Consider the following 17,966-nt stretch of genomic DNA (forward strand, 5'->3'; position numbering starts at 1 on the left):
ATGGTGAAACCCCAACTCTACTAAAAATCAGCTGGGTGTGGTGGCATGCGCCTGTAGTCCTAGCTGCTCAGGAGGCTGAGGCAGAAGAATCGCTTGAACCCGTGAGGTGGAGGTTGCAGTGAGCCAATATGGCGCCACTGCACTCCAGCCTGGGAGACAGAGCAAGACTCCATCTCAAAAATAAACACTCACAGGAGAGCAATAATAGAGCTCTAGAAGACACAAGGATATGCAGAGCAAGAACGATCCCTGCCTAGGGGACCAGGTCAGTAGTTCTCAACTCTGGCCACATGAGCCTTTATAAACATCAATAACTGGGCCTCACCTTCACAGAGCCTGATTAGTAGGGTATGGGGCCCAAGTATGGGTATGTGTTTGAAGTTTTAATGATGCTAACATGAGGCCAGGGCTGGGAAACAGATTTTAAAAGGACAGATGATGAGAAGAGCCCAGGCTATCTCAGCTAATGACCATTGCCTACCTATTCACCAAAGTCAGAGCCCCTGACCGTGTCCCATCCCCTCCCTGCCCCTCATGCCCATAGAGAATCTATCATCATTTGGGGGCACCTCCTCTGAATTCACTCACCCATCCCTTGCCTCTCACTGCCACTGCCTTTGCTCGGCATCCCTCACCTCCTGCCAACTTCCCTGTGTCTATAATCTACTCCTAAATCTTTCCTCTGCACTGCATGCCAGCCTTTCTGAAACAAGATATAATTCTGTAGCAGTCATGCCTGCAGACAACCCAGAGGACCCAGTGACACACAAACTTCACATCCCACAGCATGGCCCACTGGTCCTAATACACTGGTCTCTTCCCCCACCACTCCCTCGGCTGTAAAACTTAGGCAAGATCCCCCACGTACACAGCTGTGGTTCTGCTGTTTCTTTCTTTGATGGAAACTCAATTGACTCTCCCAGCCATCCGCTCTTCCACGAAGCCCTCCCTAGTCCCCAGGCAGTTTATCACCCTTTCCCCTGGGATCCCTAAGTGTTCGTGTTTGTACAAGCCTGAAACTGTGCGCTTTCCCACAGTGCCTTTGGGTAGCTGCTTCGGAGTCTGTCTCACCTTCTAGACGTTAAGTTTCTGGTAGAGTAGGAATCATGTTTGTGTCTGTATCTCCTAAGCACTCAGCGCACAGCCTATAACTAGAAGAAACTTAGTAGATGTTTGTGGAATAAATGAGTGAGCCTCCTTCTCAATAAACTGATTGAATCAGTTAACTACACCATTAACTCTGAAAAAAAAAGTGCAGGGTTATAAACAGGATTATTTTCACAAGAAGCTTTATACATGTCTGTACTTCCAAAATTAAGAAAGATGATTGGTATGGGTTCTCAATTTAAAAAAAAAAACTGTGGTTACCCTGGCCAGGCTTAGCCAAGGGCTTAGTTCCTTCAGGGCCTCCTGGAATGCACCTGCTCTAGGTAGAGCAATAGGAATGGACTACAGAGGGGGCCTCTGACACCAGGTGGACAAGCCTGCAGGTTGAGCCGGTTGTGCTGCTCTCTCAAAAGCATAATTACCACTTCGAGTCTATGCAAACTGCTTTGGACCTTTTGTTCCAATCCTGTGACCATCTCTAGGATCAACGGCAAACAGCAGGAGTTAGTTTATCATCCAGATTTCACAGGAAGCCTGCAGATCCAGGAGGTTCCAGTAGCCATTCCAGCCTGCCTGCCTTTCTGCCTGCTTCTCTTTCCCCTTTTGTTTAGCAAAATGAAAGCCAATATTCTGATTTTGTTTAACCCCTCTAACCTAAAACTAGCACAAATAACTTTCAGAATAGACCATTTTGAACCTGTATGAAGACCTCAAAACTGGTCTCCCTGGCATAAAGATAATCTGCACATGGTTCAGTTTGCCTCTCTATCCAAGTTATAGAAGAAAGCAGGGGCCGGGCATGGTGGCTCACACCTGTAACCCCAACACTTTGGGAGGCCAAGGCAGGTGGATCACTTGCGGTCAGGAGTTCAAGGCTAGCCTGGCCAACATGGCAAAACCCCCATCTCTATTAAAAACACAAAAATAAGTGAGGCGTGGTGGCACACGTCTATAGTCCCAGCTACTCGGGAGGCTGAAGCAGGAGAAGCACTTGAACCCGGGAGGCAGAGTTTGCAGTGAGATTGCACTGCCCTCCGGCCTGGGCAACAGAGACAGCCTCCGTCTCAAAATAATAATAATAATATAGGCAGGTTTGGGAAACACTGCCTTAAGCCCACCCCAAAGAAAAATGCTTCCTCTTAAGTCCACAACCTGGAGGGGCAAGCTTAAATTTCTCTGAAGGACTACAGCAGCTATAAGCCATCTGGAAACAGGGATCCGATTTTTATTTATCTTTATCCCCAGCACTTGATGTGGCATTTGGTACACAGTACATGCTCAGTAAAGGTTTGGATGGATGGATGGATGGAATGATGGATGGATCAACTCAGGCCCCCCAGCCCTGCCCCCAGTTTAACTCAAGAGACCAGTGACCAGCACTGTGCTAGGGAAAAAAAAACCTCAACTAAAATAGGGAACAGCTCTAATTTTAAAATTTGGTTTTAGACTTTATTCTATTAAGCCTACCACTAACTTAAACTACTCCAAAATAAGCAGTACTATAACTGTCTTTTCAAGTTCTGACTTCTAGATAATGGTTTTCTTTGCAAAATTTTTAAAAATTAACTGAATTTTTAACACTCAAGTGTGTCCACCTAATTCTAAAACAAGCAGTTAAGGCCATTCACACATGGTGGCTCACACTTGTAATCCTAGCATTTTGGGAGGCCAAGGTGGAAGGATTCCTTGAGCCCAGGAATTCAAGACTAGCCTGGGCAACACAGGAAGACATCGTCTCTACTAAAAAAACAAAAAATTAGCCAGGCACGATGGTATGCATCTGTAATCCTAGGTACTGGGGACGCTGAGACAGGAAGTTCACTTGAGACTGGGAAGTAAAGGCTACAGTGAGCCATGATCATGCCACTGCACTCCAGCCTGGATAACAGAGAGAAATCCTGTCTCAAATACAAAAGCAATACCAGTTGAGATGGCCAAGTGAATTCAGTCAACAAAAATCAATTTGGCTAAAAATGAAAGCAGTCTTATTTCAAAGAGCAGGGAGCAAACCTAAGGAAGAAGTGGTATTGGCTGAGAATGCAAAACAGTTCTGGTACATTTACAATGACAGATCTTTAAAGAATAATTAGGGAATCTCAGCTGTATCAGAAACATTTTTAGCATTTGAAGTTGATGGGTTAATCTCAACCATGGATATCCACGAACTTTTCTCTTAGTGCTGCCATCCACAACAAATTTCTAGTCTAGCATAGTATTTTGTATGATATTTTTTTTAAATGTTAAACAGTTAAACTTATCTGGTAGAAATAGGTGCAAAAGGAAAGAAATAAACTAGCTATTTAGCTAAATGTTCCCTCTCCCACCCCAAAGCATGGCTTCAGCTGACAAATTGCCATCTGTCTCTACCTGGTTTCAACCCAAAGAGGAAGGTGAAAATATTTAAGCTATTTCCCATGAAAATAAACAGGGTGTTGAATATTTACTTGAATTTTTGTCTGGAAGCCGGTCTATCTTCCATACCACTGCCTGGTAGGCACTCTCATATTTTGCTGACCCCACGGTGACTTGAATGACAGGTTCAGATTCAAGTTCGTGTAAACTCCCCAGACATGCCCGGCGGTTCATTTTGGCTTTCAGAGACTTCTGCCTCTGGAGGTTCATGGTCCAAAGGGCCTTGATCCACTGCGATGGGACAGGAAAGTGTATCATTATATTGTCACAGGACCTTAAGGAACCAGCATGGGATGACCTCTGCACCAATGGGGCCATGTTGACAAAAGCCTGAAGTTCCACATATGCTCCCTGGACAACCACTACAGACTTCAAGGAAAAGGGAAGATCATCCCCGTTATACAAAGTCTTGAAACGCAACAGCTCAAAACGGCAGGCATCTACAGATACAAACTTAATGATTCTTGACTGCTCAAATTCTTGTACTTTCACACACTTGTGAAGATGGTAATCAAGAATATCAATCCCCTTTTTTTCTGAGTCCTTCCCAAAATAGGATTCATCTCGCTTAGGCAACTCAAGATCATTCAAGGTTAAAAAGCATTCCAGGTTCCCATTCACAAAGCAGAGGCAATAAATTTGAGTTATCACAGCACTTTCAACCAATTTTCCTTCTTTTGTAACTTTACCCCAAAAGTTGTCCACAATTTCCAAGGAAATTTCTTGCTCCTCGTAGTTCTTTTTTGGTTTTGAAATAGCTGGCAACTTAATCAGCTCCTCCTCCACGGTAGTCAGAAAGTCAAGGAAGTCATGGTACGATGTGGACCCCAACTTCAGCATCTGTTCTACGTCTGGTTCATGAACTACTTCTGTCTTAGAATGGTATTTCCTTTTTTCTGTGTAAGACACATGTTCGATCTTCACAGTATGGATTTTTCCTGCTACACTAAAGTTCTCAACCTTGGGTTCAGAAAGCCTACAATGTGGATCAAGTTGTATCTCTTTAAATGGTTTTTCTAATCCCTGCTCATAATACATCTGCAAAATTCCTCCAGGCAAAACTTTCAGAAAAATTGGTCCCCATTGCCGGGAAGACATCATATTCTTCTTCTCAGGAATTCTCAGCATGAAAGACCATCCGGCTTTTGGCTGACTCCTGAAGAGTGTGTGGGGGACAAAGGCAGAGGCATTTTCTTCAGCATATAGACAGTGCATAGACAAACTTCTAAGTGAGTCTTGGTTCTCAGCTGACTGAAGGTGTTCAAGCTTCTCACAGATATAGTTGAGTGAACATTTATTTAGGCTTTTTTGATCAATAGGCATCTCTCTGTCTCTTGATGAGAACATCTTTTTGCTGCCTGGTGGGTCAAGGGTGAACTGGGAATCACTGCCTTCATCTTTCCAAAATGGACTTGAAAAAGCACAGTCCTCTCGAAAATACCGAAACTGGGGAAGATCATCACTTTGGAATTCTAGGCTTTCAGCCTGGTGAGGGTTAATTTCATCTGGAAGGCCTACTTTGGGAGCTGGGTGTGTATAAGAGTGGTCACTGGGTAACAAGGCATGAGATAAACAGGTTGGTCTGGGAGGCAGTAAAGAAGATCCTCCTCCTGGTATTGTGAGCGAGCTGTCTGAAGATGATTCCGGAATAGGATAAAGCACATGAGTTCCCGCTTTGGGGATGCCAGGAAAACCTGGGAAGTCTTTGGTAGGTGTAGAAAGAGGAGAGTTACTTGGAGGTCCTGGACTGAAATAAAAGTCTACAATGGGGGAGGAGAGAGGGGTGCTGCTGGTGGAAGAAGATCCACTAGGAAATTCCCTGAGGCCAGGAAGGTTCAGCTTCAGTCCATTTGGTCTACAGACACCTTGATTCTCCAGAGGAAAATTCTTTGACTTTTGAGAAGATTGGAAAGCAGGATCATCATCAAAGGTGACCCAGTTGCCTGGGTTTGTGGAGCACATCTTTGGGATCAGACTGTGGTCTTGACAAGGAATCAAATATGTTGTCTCTGTTAAAAAAATAAATAAATAAAGAGAAAATAGGCATATAAAATGAAGGGGGGAATAGTTACTAAAGGTCTTTAGTTCTGATAAATATTTGGATATAAAGGCATCCAGATTTACAGATTAACCAAGTTCAAAGAAATGCTTAAAAATTATAACTCTGTTGTTGGCTAAGAGGATTAAAAATAGGGCCGGGCGCGGTGGCACAAGCCTGTAATCCCAGCACTTTGGGAGGCCGAGGCGGGTGGATCACGAGGTCAAGAGATCGAGACCATCCTGGTCAACATGGTGAAACCCCGTCTCTACTAAAAATACAAAAAATTAGCTGGGCATGGTGGCGCATGCCTGTAATCCCAGCTACTCAGGAGGCTGAGGCAGGAGAATTGCCTGAACCCAGGAGGCGGAGGTTGCGGTGAGCTGAGATCGCGCCATTGCACTCCAGCCTGGGTAACAAGAGCGAAACTCCATCTCAAAAAAAATAAATAAATAAAATAAAATAAAATTAAATAAAAAAACAAGATCCAACTATATGCTGTCTATAAGGGACTCACATTAGATTTAAGGACACACATATGCTGAAAGTGAAAGGATGGAAAAAGATATTCCATGAAAATGATATCCAAGAGAGAGCAGGAGTAGCCATATCTAAGCAAAATAAACTTGAAGTCAAAAACCATCGTTGGAAACAAAGAAGGACATTATATAACGATGAAAGAGTCAATTCACCAGGAAGATATAACAATTATAAATATACATTAATCCAGCCAGGAATAGTGGCTCACAACTGTAATCCCAGCACTTTGGGAGGCCAAGGCAAGCAGGTCACCTAAGGTCAGGAGTTAGAGACCAGCCTGGCCAAAATGGTGAAACCCCATCTCTACTAAAAATACAAAAATTAGCCAAGCATGGTGGCAGGCACCTGTAATCCTAGCTACTGGGGAGGCTGAGGCAAAAGAATTACTTGAACCTGGGAGCAGAGGTTACAGTGAACTGTGATAGTGTCACTGCACTCCAGCCTGGATGATGGAGTGAGACTCCGTCTCAAAACACACACACATACACACACACACACACACACACACACACACACACATACATATATATATACACACACATATACCCAACATCAGAGCACCCAAATACATGAAGCAAACATTGACAGAACTAAAGGGAGAAATAGCCACTCATTAATAATAGGAGATTTCAACACCATACTTTCAACAATACATAGAACATCCAGATAGAAGACCACTAAAGAAACAGAGGACCTGAACACTATAAACTAAACAAAACTCTAGACATATTCAGAACATTCCACCCAACAGCAGCAGAACACATATTCCTCTCAAGCACACATAGAACATTCTCCAAAGCAGATCATATGTTACGTTACAAAACAAATATTAAAAATGTGAGAGGATTAAAATCACACAAACACTTTTTCTAACCACAATGGAATGAAACTAGAAATTAATAATAGAAGGAAAACTTAAAAATTCAGAAATATGTGAAAATTAAACAACATATTCTTGAACAACCAATGGATCAAAGAAGAAATAAAAAAGAAAATTAGAAAATATCTTGAGACAAAAAAAAATGAAAACGGCACACCAAAACTTATGGGATGCAGAAAAACCAGTATCCAGAGAGAATCCAAACACCTATATTTAAAAAGAAAAGAGGTCTGGGTGCAGTGGCTTACGCCTGTAACCCCAGCACTTTGGGAAGCCAAGGTGGGCAGGTCACCTGAGGTTAGGAGTTTGAGATCAGCCTAGCCAACATGGTGAAACCCCACATCTACTAAAAACACAAAAAATTAGTTGGGCGTGGTGGCACATACTTGTAATCCCAGCTGCTTGGGAGGCTGAGGCAGGAAAATCACTTGAACCTGGGAGGCAGAGGCTGCAGTGAGCCGAGACTGGGTCATTGCTCTCCAGCCTGGGCAACGAGAGTGAAACTCTGTCTCAATAAAATGGTGTTGGAGAAACTCGATATTCATGTGCAAAAGAATGAAACTAAACTGTTATCACATACCAGGGATGTCCAACCTTTTGACTTCCAATGGCTACATTGGAAGAAGAATTGAGGTCAGGTGCAGTGGCTCATACCTGTCTGTAATCCCAACACTTTGGGAGGCCAAAGCAGGTAGATCACTTGAGGTCAGGATTTCGAGACCAGACTGGCCAACATGGCAAAACCCCATCTCTACTAAAAATACAAAAATTAGCCAGGAGTGGTGGTAGGTACCTCTAATCCCAGCTACCTGGGAGGCTAAGGCAGGCGAATCACTAGAACCTGGGAGGCGGAGATTGCAGTGAGCTGAGATTACACCATTGCACTACAGTCTGGGCAACAAAGAGGGACTCTGTCTCAAAAAAAAAAAAAAAGGAAGAAGAACAAGAAGAACTGTTTTGGGTCACACAGAAAATACACTAACACTAATGATAGCTGATGACCTGGAAAAAAAAAAAGAGAGAAGAGAAGAAAAAAAAATCTCATAATGTTTTAAGAAAGCTTACAAATTTGTGTTGGGCAGCCATCCTGGGCCACATGTGGTCTGTGGGCTGCAGGCTAGAGAAGCTTGTTTTATACCATACACAACAATCAACTCAGAATGGATCAAAGAGGCCAGGTGCAGTGACTTACGCCTGTAATCCCAACAACTTGGGGAGGCTGAGGTGAATAGATCACCTGAGGTCAGGAGTTCAAGATCAGCCTGGCCAACACAGCGAAACCCCCATCTCTACTAAAAATACAAAAAAATTAGCCAGGCCCGGTGGTGCACTCCTGTAATCCCAGCTACGCAGGAGGCTGAGGCAGAAGAATTGCTTGAACCTGGGAGGCAGAGGTTGTGGTGAGCCGAGTTTGCACCACTGCACTTCCAAAGGAAAAAAAATGGATAAAAGATTTAAACATAAGACTTGAAGCTATAAAACTTTTTTTTTTGAGATGGAGTCTTGCTCTATGCCCAGGCTGAAGTGCAGTGGCACAATCTTGACTCACTGCAACCTCCACCTCCTGGGTTCAAGCGATTATCCTGTCTCAGCCTCCTGAGTAGCTGGGACTACAGGTGCGTGCCACCACACCCGGCTAATTTTTGTATTTTTAGAAGAGACGGGGTTTCACCATGTTGGTCAGGCTGGTCTGAAACTCCTGACCTCATGATGCACCCACCTGAGCCTCCCAGAGTGCTGGGATTACAGGGGTGAGCCACCGTGCCCGGCCAAAACTATAAAACTCTTAGAAAGAAACGCAGAGGAAAATCTTCTTAACATTGGTCTTGGCAATCATTTCTTGGATATGGCAGCAAAGCACAGGCAACAAAAGCAGAAACAGAAAAGTAAAACACCATTAAACTTAAAGTTTCTGCACAGCAAAGGAAGCAATCAACAAAGTAAAAAGGTAACATAAAGAATAGGAGAAAACATTTGCAAACAGTATTTCTGATAAGGAATTAATATCCAAAACATAAGGAACTCAATAAACTCAACAGCAAAAAAATAAATCATGCAATGTAGTAATTGGCAAAGTACTTGGATATGTCTCCAAAAAGACATACGAACGGCCAGAAAGTATATGAAAATATGTTCAGCATCACTAATCATCAGGAAAATGCAAATCAAAATTACAATGAGATATCATCTCATACCTTTTAGAATGGCCATTATTTTCTTTTTAAAAAATGAAAATATGGCCGGGCGAGGTGGCTCATGCCTATAATCCCAGCACTTTGGGAAGCAGTGGCGGGTGGATCACTTGAGGTCATGAGTTCAAGACCAGCCTGGCCAACATGGTGAAATTCCGTCTCTACTAAAAATACAAAAATTAGCCGGGCGTGGTGGCAGGTGCCTGTAATTCCAGCTACTCAGGAGACTGAGGCATGGGAATCGCTTGAATCCAGAAGGCGGAGGTTGCAGTGAGCCAAGATCACACCACTGCACTTCAGCCTAGGTGACAGAGTGAGACTTTGTCTCAGAAAANAAAAAAAAAAAAAAAAAGGAAAATAACAAATCCTGGCAAGGATATAAGAAATTGGAACCCTTGTGTATTGTTGGTGGGAATGTAAAGTGGTGCAGCCACTCTGGAGAACACTATGGAAAGCCCTCAAAAAATTAAAAATAGGGCCAGGTACAGTGGCTCACGCCTGAAATCCCAGCACACTGGGAGGCCAAGACAGTGGATCACCTAAGATCAGGAGTTTGAGACAAGCCTGGCCAACATGGTGAAATCCCATCTCTACTAAAAATACAAAATTAACTGGGCGTGGTGGCAAGCGCCTGTAATCTCAGCTACTTGGCAGGCTGAGGCAGAATTGCTTGAGCCCAGGAGGCACAAGTTGCAGTGAGCAGATATAACGCCATTGCACTCCAGCCTGGGAAACAAGAACAAAACACCATATCCAAAAAATAAAATAAAATAAAAATAGAACTACCATATCATCCAGCAATCTCACTTCTGGGTATTTATCCAAAAGAATTGAAAACAAGGTCTTGAAAAAATATTTGCCTTCTCATATTCATTGCATCATTATTTATAATAGTCAACAGATGGAAAAACCCAAATGTTCATCAGTGGATCGATGCATGCAGAAAATGCAGCATATTCATACAACAGAATATTATTCAGTATTAAAAGGAAGAAAATTCTGATGCAGGCTGCAACATAGATGAACCTTCAGCACATTATGCTAAGTGCAGTAAGGCCTATCACAGAAGGACAAATCCTACATAACTCCTCTTATACGAAGTATGTAAAGTGCTCAAACTCATGCAGCAGAAAGTAAAATGGTGGTTGCCAGGAACTGGGAGGAAGTAAAAATGGGAAGTTGCTGTTCAATGGATATAGTTTCAGTTACGTAAGATGAAAAAGTTCTAGAGTGCTGCTGTACAATGAGGCACATATTGTTCATAACGTTTTGTGCACTTAAAAACTCTTAAAAGAGTAGCTCTCCTGTTATGTAGTTTCATTTACCACAACTGAATAAAATTGGAATACATTTGAATCCATTCAATAAATCTTTTTTTTTTTTTTTTTGAGACAGAGTCTTGCTGTGTTGCCCAAGCTTAAGTGCAATGGCCCGATCTCGGCTCACTGCAACCTCCGTCTCCTGGATTCAAGTGATTCTCCTGCCTCAGCCACCTGAGTAGCTGGAATTACAGACATGTACCACCATGCCCAGCTAATTTTTGTATTTTTAGTAGAGACGGGGTTTCACCACCTTGGCCATGCTGGTCTTGAACTCCTGACCTCGTGAACCGCCCATCTCGGCCTTCCAAAGTGGTGGGATTACAGGCGTGAGCCACTGTGGCGGCCTAATTCAATAAATGTTTATCTGAGTGACCACTATGTACCCAGATCTTGTTATTATTGTGAAAAATACAAGAGGAAAAGATTAAAAATCCAATTTATAAAGAACTTAGAACCCATTGACAGCCCAAAAATACGTGAAGTTTACAGTTTAGAAGTATTTTAAAATTCACAATCTCAGTTATCAAAAAGACCCTGTGAAGTGTATTATTATTCTTCTTTCATAGCTGAGATGACTTGGGTTTAGGTTCATTGCCTAAAGTGGCCCAGACAGTAAGAGGTAGAGCCAGGGCCCGACGCTGTGGCTCACGCCTGTAATCCCAGCTCTTAGGGAGGCAGAGGCGGGAGGATAGCTTGAGCCCAGGAGTTCGAGACCTGCCTGGGCAATATAGCGAGACCCCGTTCTCCACAAAAAGGAAAAAAACAAAAAGATCAAAAAAAAAAAAAGTAAAAATAAACAAATAAAAAAAGGCGTAGAGCCAGGATGTTTTAAATAACGGCTTTATTGAGATATAATTCTTATACCGTAAATTCACCCTTTTAAAAAAAGTATCAATTCAGTGCCTTTTAGTATGTTAGCAGAATTGTGCAACCATCACAACTATCAATTTCCACAGCAATTCTTTTTTTTGAGATGGAGTCTCACTCTGTCACCCAGGCTGGAGTGCAGTGATGTGCCCTCAGTTCACTGCAACCTTCCCAGGTTCAAGCAATTCTCCTGACTCAGCCTCCTGAGTAGCTAGGATTACAGGCACGCACTACCACGCCTGGCTAATTTTTGTATTTTTAGTAGAAACGGGGTTTCGCCATGTTGGCCAGGCAGGTCTCGAATTCTTGACCTCAAGTGATCTACACACGTGGGCCTCCCAAAGTGCTGGGATTACAGGCGTGAGCCACCACACCTGGCCAAATTCTACAACATTCTTATCGTCCCAATAATAAACCCTGTATATTTATTGGTAGTCACTCCACATACTCCCCTTGCCACCAGCCCTGAAAACCACTACACTAACTTCTGTCTCTATGAATTTGCCTTTCAGGACATTTCATATAAATCGAATCATACAACATATGGCTTTTGTGTCTGGCTTCTTTCACCTAGCATAATGTTTCCAAGGTCATCCATGTTGTAGCACATATCAGTGCTTCCTTTCTTTTTATGGCTGAATAGTAGTCCACTGCATGGAAATATCACATTTTGTTTATCCATTTATCAGTTGATAGACATTTGGTTTATTTCCACTTTTTAGCTATTTTGAATAATGCTGCTCTGAATATTTGTATATAAGTTTCATGTGATCATTTCTCTTGAGTATATACCTAGGCATGGAAAAACCAGGATCACTTCAGCCCAACTTGATACAACAAATTATTGAAATTATTCTAATAACACCAGAGGCAATGAAATGTAAGGACCACAACAATGATGTGGGGCTTGGGTAACCCAAATTCTGGGCACTGCTCTGTCACTCATTAGCTGTGTGCACAGCCTCCCCGGACATTCAGTGATTACACTAGAATGAGCTCTGTGGTCCTTTCCAACTCTAAAGTGATGCTATGGTGGTTGACACCCAGTGGAAAATTTGCCAAAAGCAGAAATTGTATTACCACTAAGTACATGAGCCTTAGTGCTAGGATATTTATCTTTCTGAGGAGATGTCTTGCTATGTTTCCCAGACCAGTCTCAAATTCCTGGGCTCAAGTGATCCTCCTACCTCAGCCTCCCAAATAGCTGGGATAGGGCAAATGTCCAAACTGACAGAAAATGAAACTCCCTGAGATCTACCGATGTAAAAATGCAAAACCTGCTGGAATCATGCCCATGGGAAAGGCCTATTTTTCTCCCTCCAGCCCACTGTCTTGCCTCCCCTTGTGGATAATGAAGCTTCAACCAATGTAGTCACTCAACCTTGGAAAATAGCCAACACAAAGAGAGAGAGGGCCTGGGGCTCGCTAGGGACAGAGCACTCACTGTTGTCATTTGCTGCATCCACACATTCCTGAGGGCACAAAAACACACAGTGGAGGGTGGCCCAGGCTGCTGGCTCTCTGGAAGCCATTTCACCGTCACTGTTCTTAGACTGAAGCTGCCATGAAGCACCTTCCCTCAGAGCAGAGAGAGCACAGTTTCAAGGGGACCCACCAGGAAGCTCAGAGGTGGGAAATCAGCAACACTATTTCTGACCCATCTCCATCTCACCCTCTTCAAAAGGCATCCAGCCAAAATAACTCCTCCTATAGGGTGAGAGCTTGGGAAAATATTTACTTTAGTTGGGTTTATTAAAAAGAAAAGAAAAAAGAAATAATCCCATTTCAGACTGAACACAATTCTGATGTATGCCAAAAATTTCGCCTCCTCAGCTTTCCTTGTAGCTTCAAAATTTGCAACAGTGGTGTTGGTGTCTTTAGTTTTGGGTTATTATGAGGCAAATAAACCAATTTCCATAAGCAGGACAAAAGAAATCAAGCCCATTACTTTGTAAGCAGCCCTGAAATTTTTTTTAAGCAAACCTTACACAAAAATCTCCTACTTCAGCTGGGCATGGTGGCTCATACCTGTAATCCCAGCACTTTGGGAGGCTGAATGGGTAGATCACCAGGTCAGGAGTTCAAGACAAGCCTGGCCAAGATGGCGAAATCCCTGTCTCTACAAAAAATAAAAAATTAGGCATGGTGGCAGGTGCCCATAATCCCAGCTATCGGGAGGCTGAAGCAGAGAACTGCTTGAATCTGGGAAGCAGAGGTTGCAGTGAGCCAAGATCACACCACTGCACTCCAGCCTGGGAGACAGAGCAAGACTCAGTCTCAAAACAAAAATCTCCTACCTTGAACCCCAAATCTATGTAAAGTGCACTCCTACCCCTCACTGTCCACCTTTCACCCCTGTATAGGGCTCTTTCATAGAAAGCACTCGGCAGGCCCGTCGTGGTGGCTCACGCCTATAATCCCAGCACTTTGGGAGGCCAAGGCGGGTGGATTGCGAGGTCAAGAGATCGAGACCATCCTGGTCAACAAGGTGAAGCCCCATCTCTACTAAAAATACAAAAATTAGCTGGGCATGATGGTGCGTGCCTGTAGTTCCAGCTACTCAGGAGGCTGGGGCAGGAGAATTGCTTGAACCCAGGAGGCGGAGGTTGCAGTGAGCCGAGATCGTGCCATTGCACTCCAGTCTGGACAACAACAGCGAAACTCTGTCTCAAAAAAAAAAAAAAAAAAAGCCCTCGGCAAATGTGATGTGCATTTTATTCAAACAAACAGAACTTCATATGGTGCCCAACAGGAACCCAAACCTTTGTCCTGGAAGTCTGATAATGTTCAGGAGTCAGCAGCTCTGATTTCCCACTGTCAAGGGGAGGCCTGTTTCCCACTGTGCTCCTCTTCCTCTCCTCTTGAATCTCTTGCTATCTTCCTTTATCATTTTTTTTTTTCCAGACAGAGTCTTGCTCTGTCACCCAGGCTGGAGTACAGTGGCACAATCTTGGCTCACTGCAACCTCCGCCTCCCAGGTTCAAGCAAGTCTCCTGCCTCAGCCACCCAAATAGCTGAGATTACAGGCACCCACCACTGCACCCGGCTAATTTTTGTATTTTTAGTAGAGACTGGGTTTCACTGTGTTGGCCAGGCTGGTCTTGAACTCCTGACCTCGTGGTCAGCACCTGCCTTAGCCTCCCAGAGTGCTGGGATTGCAGACATGAGCCATCATGCCCAGCCTATCAATCTTTTTTATACTCGCTTCCATTTCTCGCACCTCTTTCACCTCCTCCCTCTGTATGACTTCATCTTTCTATTCTGGTCTCAAAACCCCACCAGCCAGTTGGCACAAAGTCAGCAACTAAGATCAATTCCATGCAGCAGCTTCCTTCCCTCCTAATCCTCTCATAGGAAAAGTGGGCCACACCCTGTCCAGAGCCTTGGTCTGTTAGAAGCCTATTGGGTCTCCAAGAGATAAGAAGGCTCACAGAAGTTTAGATGCATCTTCCTCAGTCATCTGCTATTTTACCCTATGCACTTTGAGACATTGGAATCCAAAAGTATTCAAGTGGCAACAACTTGTTTTGTTTTGTTCTTGCGTTACAAGTAGAGTTGGTCTAGATATGTACTTGTGCCTCCCAGAAGGCCCTTCACAGGTGTGGGAAGTAGAAAAATTCCTTTTTAAAGTTTCCTTTCTTGTTAAAAATAGTGTGCTAATAACTTTGTTAGGCCCTATCCTATGTAGCTGTTAGACATGCCATGCTTACAGGCAGGTAGTAATTCTATGTCCTTGTACTTTAACCAAGATATCTATGCTGGATATGCTCACAGGTATGTCCCAGCTCTCCACTGCTTTTACCTGTTTAGAAAAGTTTTAAGCTGTTAGCCAATCAGGTTTTACTTTAAATTGTGAGGTCTGACTCCAGCCAACCGAGAGCAGACACAGCAGAAAGGATGATCACAAATGTGTAATGAATAAATTTGTGTGTTTTCCTTTGTTCATTGTACTCTTGTGGCAGAAAGGCTAGCAAGAGTACCCTTCCTGCAGTCCAGGAAGTAATAATTGCATTACTACTGAAAGATCCTTTGTCTCAGTGCTAATTTTTCTTGCGGTACCGAGCAACTACTTCCAACAACAGGCAACATCTCATTTAAACTGCGTGACAATACAGAGCAGACCACAGCATTTGGGCACTTTCCCCAAGGTCTCAAGTCCAGTCAGTGCAGAGCTGGGAACCAAGGACTCCTGGCGCCAAGTCCCCAGCTGCCTTCCTCCATAGCCAAGATTCCTCTATTCTAATTCCCTGGCTTTTTCCTTAGCTGTGGATTCCATCCCAGCCTGAATGCCCCCTACTTTTCAAAGGTTTGTTTTCAATCTGGAATACCTCAATCTGCAAACTCCTAGAGGACAATTCCACACAAAATTCAGAGACAAGGCCAGTCACAGTGGCTTATGCCTATAATCCCAGCACTTTGGGAGGCTGAGGCAGGCGGATCACTGGAGGCCAGGAGTTCAAGACCAACCTGGCCAACATGGTGAAACCCTGTCTCTACCAAAAATACAAAAATTAACCAGGTATGGTGGCACTCCTCACAGCTACTTGGGAAGCTGAGGCAGGAGAACAGTTCGAGCCCAGGAGGTGAAGGTTGCAGTGAGCCAAGATCAAGCTACTGCTCTCCAGCCTGGGGGACAAAACAAGATTCTGTCTAAAAAAAAAAAAAGGAAAAAAAAAAATTCAGACAGACAAAACATTAAGACTCTGAATGGGGCCCAGAAAGAAAAGGAGAATATATTATGGCAAGAATTTCTAGAAATCCATTTCTGAGGTTCAAAGGTTTCTAGGGAAGCGTTTGCTTCCACTTGAAACTATTAGACATTTTTTTCAGCTGCGTGTTTTCAAAGCACTGAACTCAAGAAGAAATTAAAAATAGACACACATGCTTATTCACACCAGGAATAACAAGGATCTAGGAAACAATGGTTTGGAACTTCAGACCTCAACATGTGCGACAAATGGCATTTAGAAGCCTAGCACATGCTCTTGGGTGTACCCAGAATTTGGCACTCCCCATATTTAGGGAAGCCCTGAACTAATTAATTGTCCCTACCACTTTAAGTGGTGATCAGTAATAGGAGGGTTCACAGGAAACCTGAACAAAGGCTGTACTTGCACACAGTTCTTACACTCCACCGTTCTCCCACTTAAGAAATCATACTGGAATTCTTTTTCTTTTTTTGAGACTGAGTCTCACTCTGTCACGCAGGCTAGAGTGCAGTGGTGCAATCTCAGCTCACTACAACCTCCACCTCCCGAATTCAAGTGATTCTCCTGCCTCAGCTTCCCAAGTAGCTGGGATTACAGATGTGCACCACCATCCCTGGCTAATTTTTGCATTTTCAGTAGAGACGGGGTTTTGTCACATTGGCCAAACTCCTGGCCTCAAGTGATCTGCCTGCCTTGGCCTCCCAAAGTGCTGGGATTACAGGCATGAGCCACCGCACCCAGCCTGGAATTCTTGTAAGAGTATTATGGAGATTATCATGAACTGACTTTAAATCGTTTAAAAATACATCTTTCACAAACAGTAATACCTTAAATATTATTACAGGTTGAATATTCCCTAATTCCAAAACCCAAAATCTGAAATGCTTCAAAATTAAAAATGTTTTGAATGGCAACATGACACTCAAAGGAAAGGCGCACTGTAGCGTTTTAGGTTTGGGGATGCAAATATTCCAAAATCCAAAGAAAATCTAAAACACTTCTGGTCTAAGCATTTGGTGTAAGGGATACTCAACCTATAATAATATTGCAAATTACTTGCAACAAGCCCTATAAGTAAGAAGCACTGGTATGGAAAAATGATCTCACAAAAAGGAATTTAAGGATAAAGTCTTTCAAGCTATCATAGGAAAAATTTCATATATTCTTTGAGAGTCAGACTGAAACTTTTTCAAGAACTTGTCTCATTTATTAAGACATTTTCCACACTGTCTACAGATGCCTGACACAAATACACATAGCTTAATACATTTCTGACTGAATAATTTTAAATGATCTTTTCACTTTTCCACAAATTAAATCTCTCTACTGCCTTCCCCGGTTCAAAGAACGACTGGATTTTAGAGTTAGGAAGACATTGAAGGCATTCTGTTCAATTAACCACACTAATAAACACTTGCCAAATAACAATGTGCTCATGGTGTGCTAAGAACTGTATACGCATGATCTCATTTAATAATCACAATCTCATGAGTAATATTATCATTACTTTGTAGAAAAAGAAAATTAAGTGCAGAGTAGTTAAGCTACTTGCCTAAAGTCACCGACCAGTAAGACGTAGAACCTAGACTGTGACCAGGTCTGTCTGATCCCGAAGTCCACCATCCCAGAAGTCTGAGAGATCCAATGCTTTGCTAGCATCCCGGGTCCTGCCTTTTCTGCACTTTCCACCACCCTACTCTTCACTAATGAAACAGCACCAGGGTAGAGGCACCACCACTTCCAGGAGCCAGGAGCTCTAGATTGGAAGGATGCTGTTCTCACCTGAGAAGAGCCTATTTTTCCAGCAAGCCCACCACACGTATCTGCCCCTTGGACATCAGGCTGTGGGAAAAGCAGACTCTGTGATAATTTTCCCCAAGGTTGCTCAAGAACAACAGC

The 17,966-nt window shown here is 43.2% G+C and overlaps 1 protein-coding gene across 3 annotated transcripts in view; it reads right to left on the reverse strand.

Annotated features, from left to right (window-relative positions):
- STON1 (stonin 1) overlaps positions 1–17,966 on the reverse strand; it is a 62,770-nt gene that overhangs the window by 12,291 nt on the left and 32,513 nt on the right. For 2 of the 3 annotated variants that reach the window (XM_017548516.2, XM_037745721.1), the window contains exon 2: positions 3,552–5,528. In XM_017548516.2, coding sequence (XP_017404005.1) covers positions 3,552–5,481 — 1,930 coding nt within the window. In that variant the 5' untranslated portion in view covers positions 5,482–5,528. Of the gene's footprint in view, positions 1–3,551; positions 5,529–17,849; positions 17,938–17,966 lie in introns of those variants that run through there. The other variant, XM_037745720.1, reaches the window with a different exon arrangement.

This window comes from Cebus imitator, unplaced genomic scaffold (assembly GCF_001604975.1).
Source record: "Cebus imitator isolate Cc_AM_T3 unplaced genomic scaffold, Cebus_imitator-1.0 Scaffold209, whole genome shotgun sequence".
NCBI classification, from domain to species: Eukaryota; Metazoa; Chordata; class Mammalia; order Primates; family Cebidae; genus Cebus; species Cebus imitator.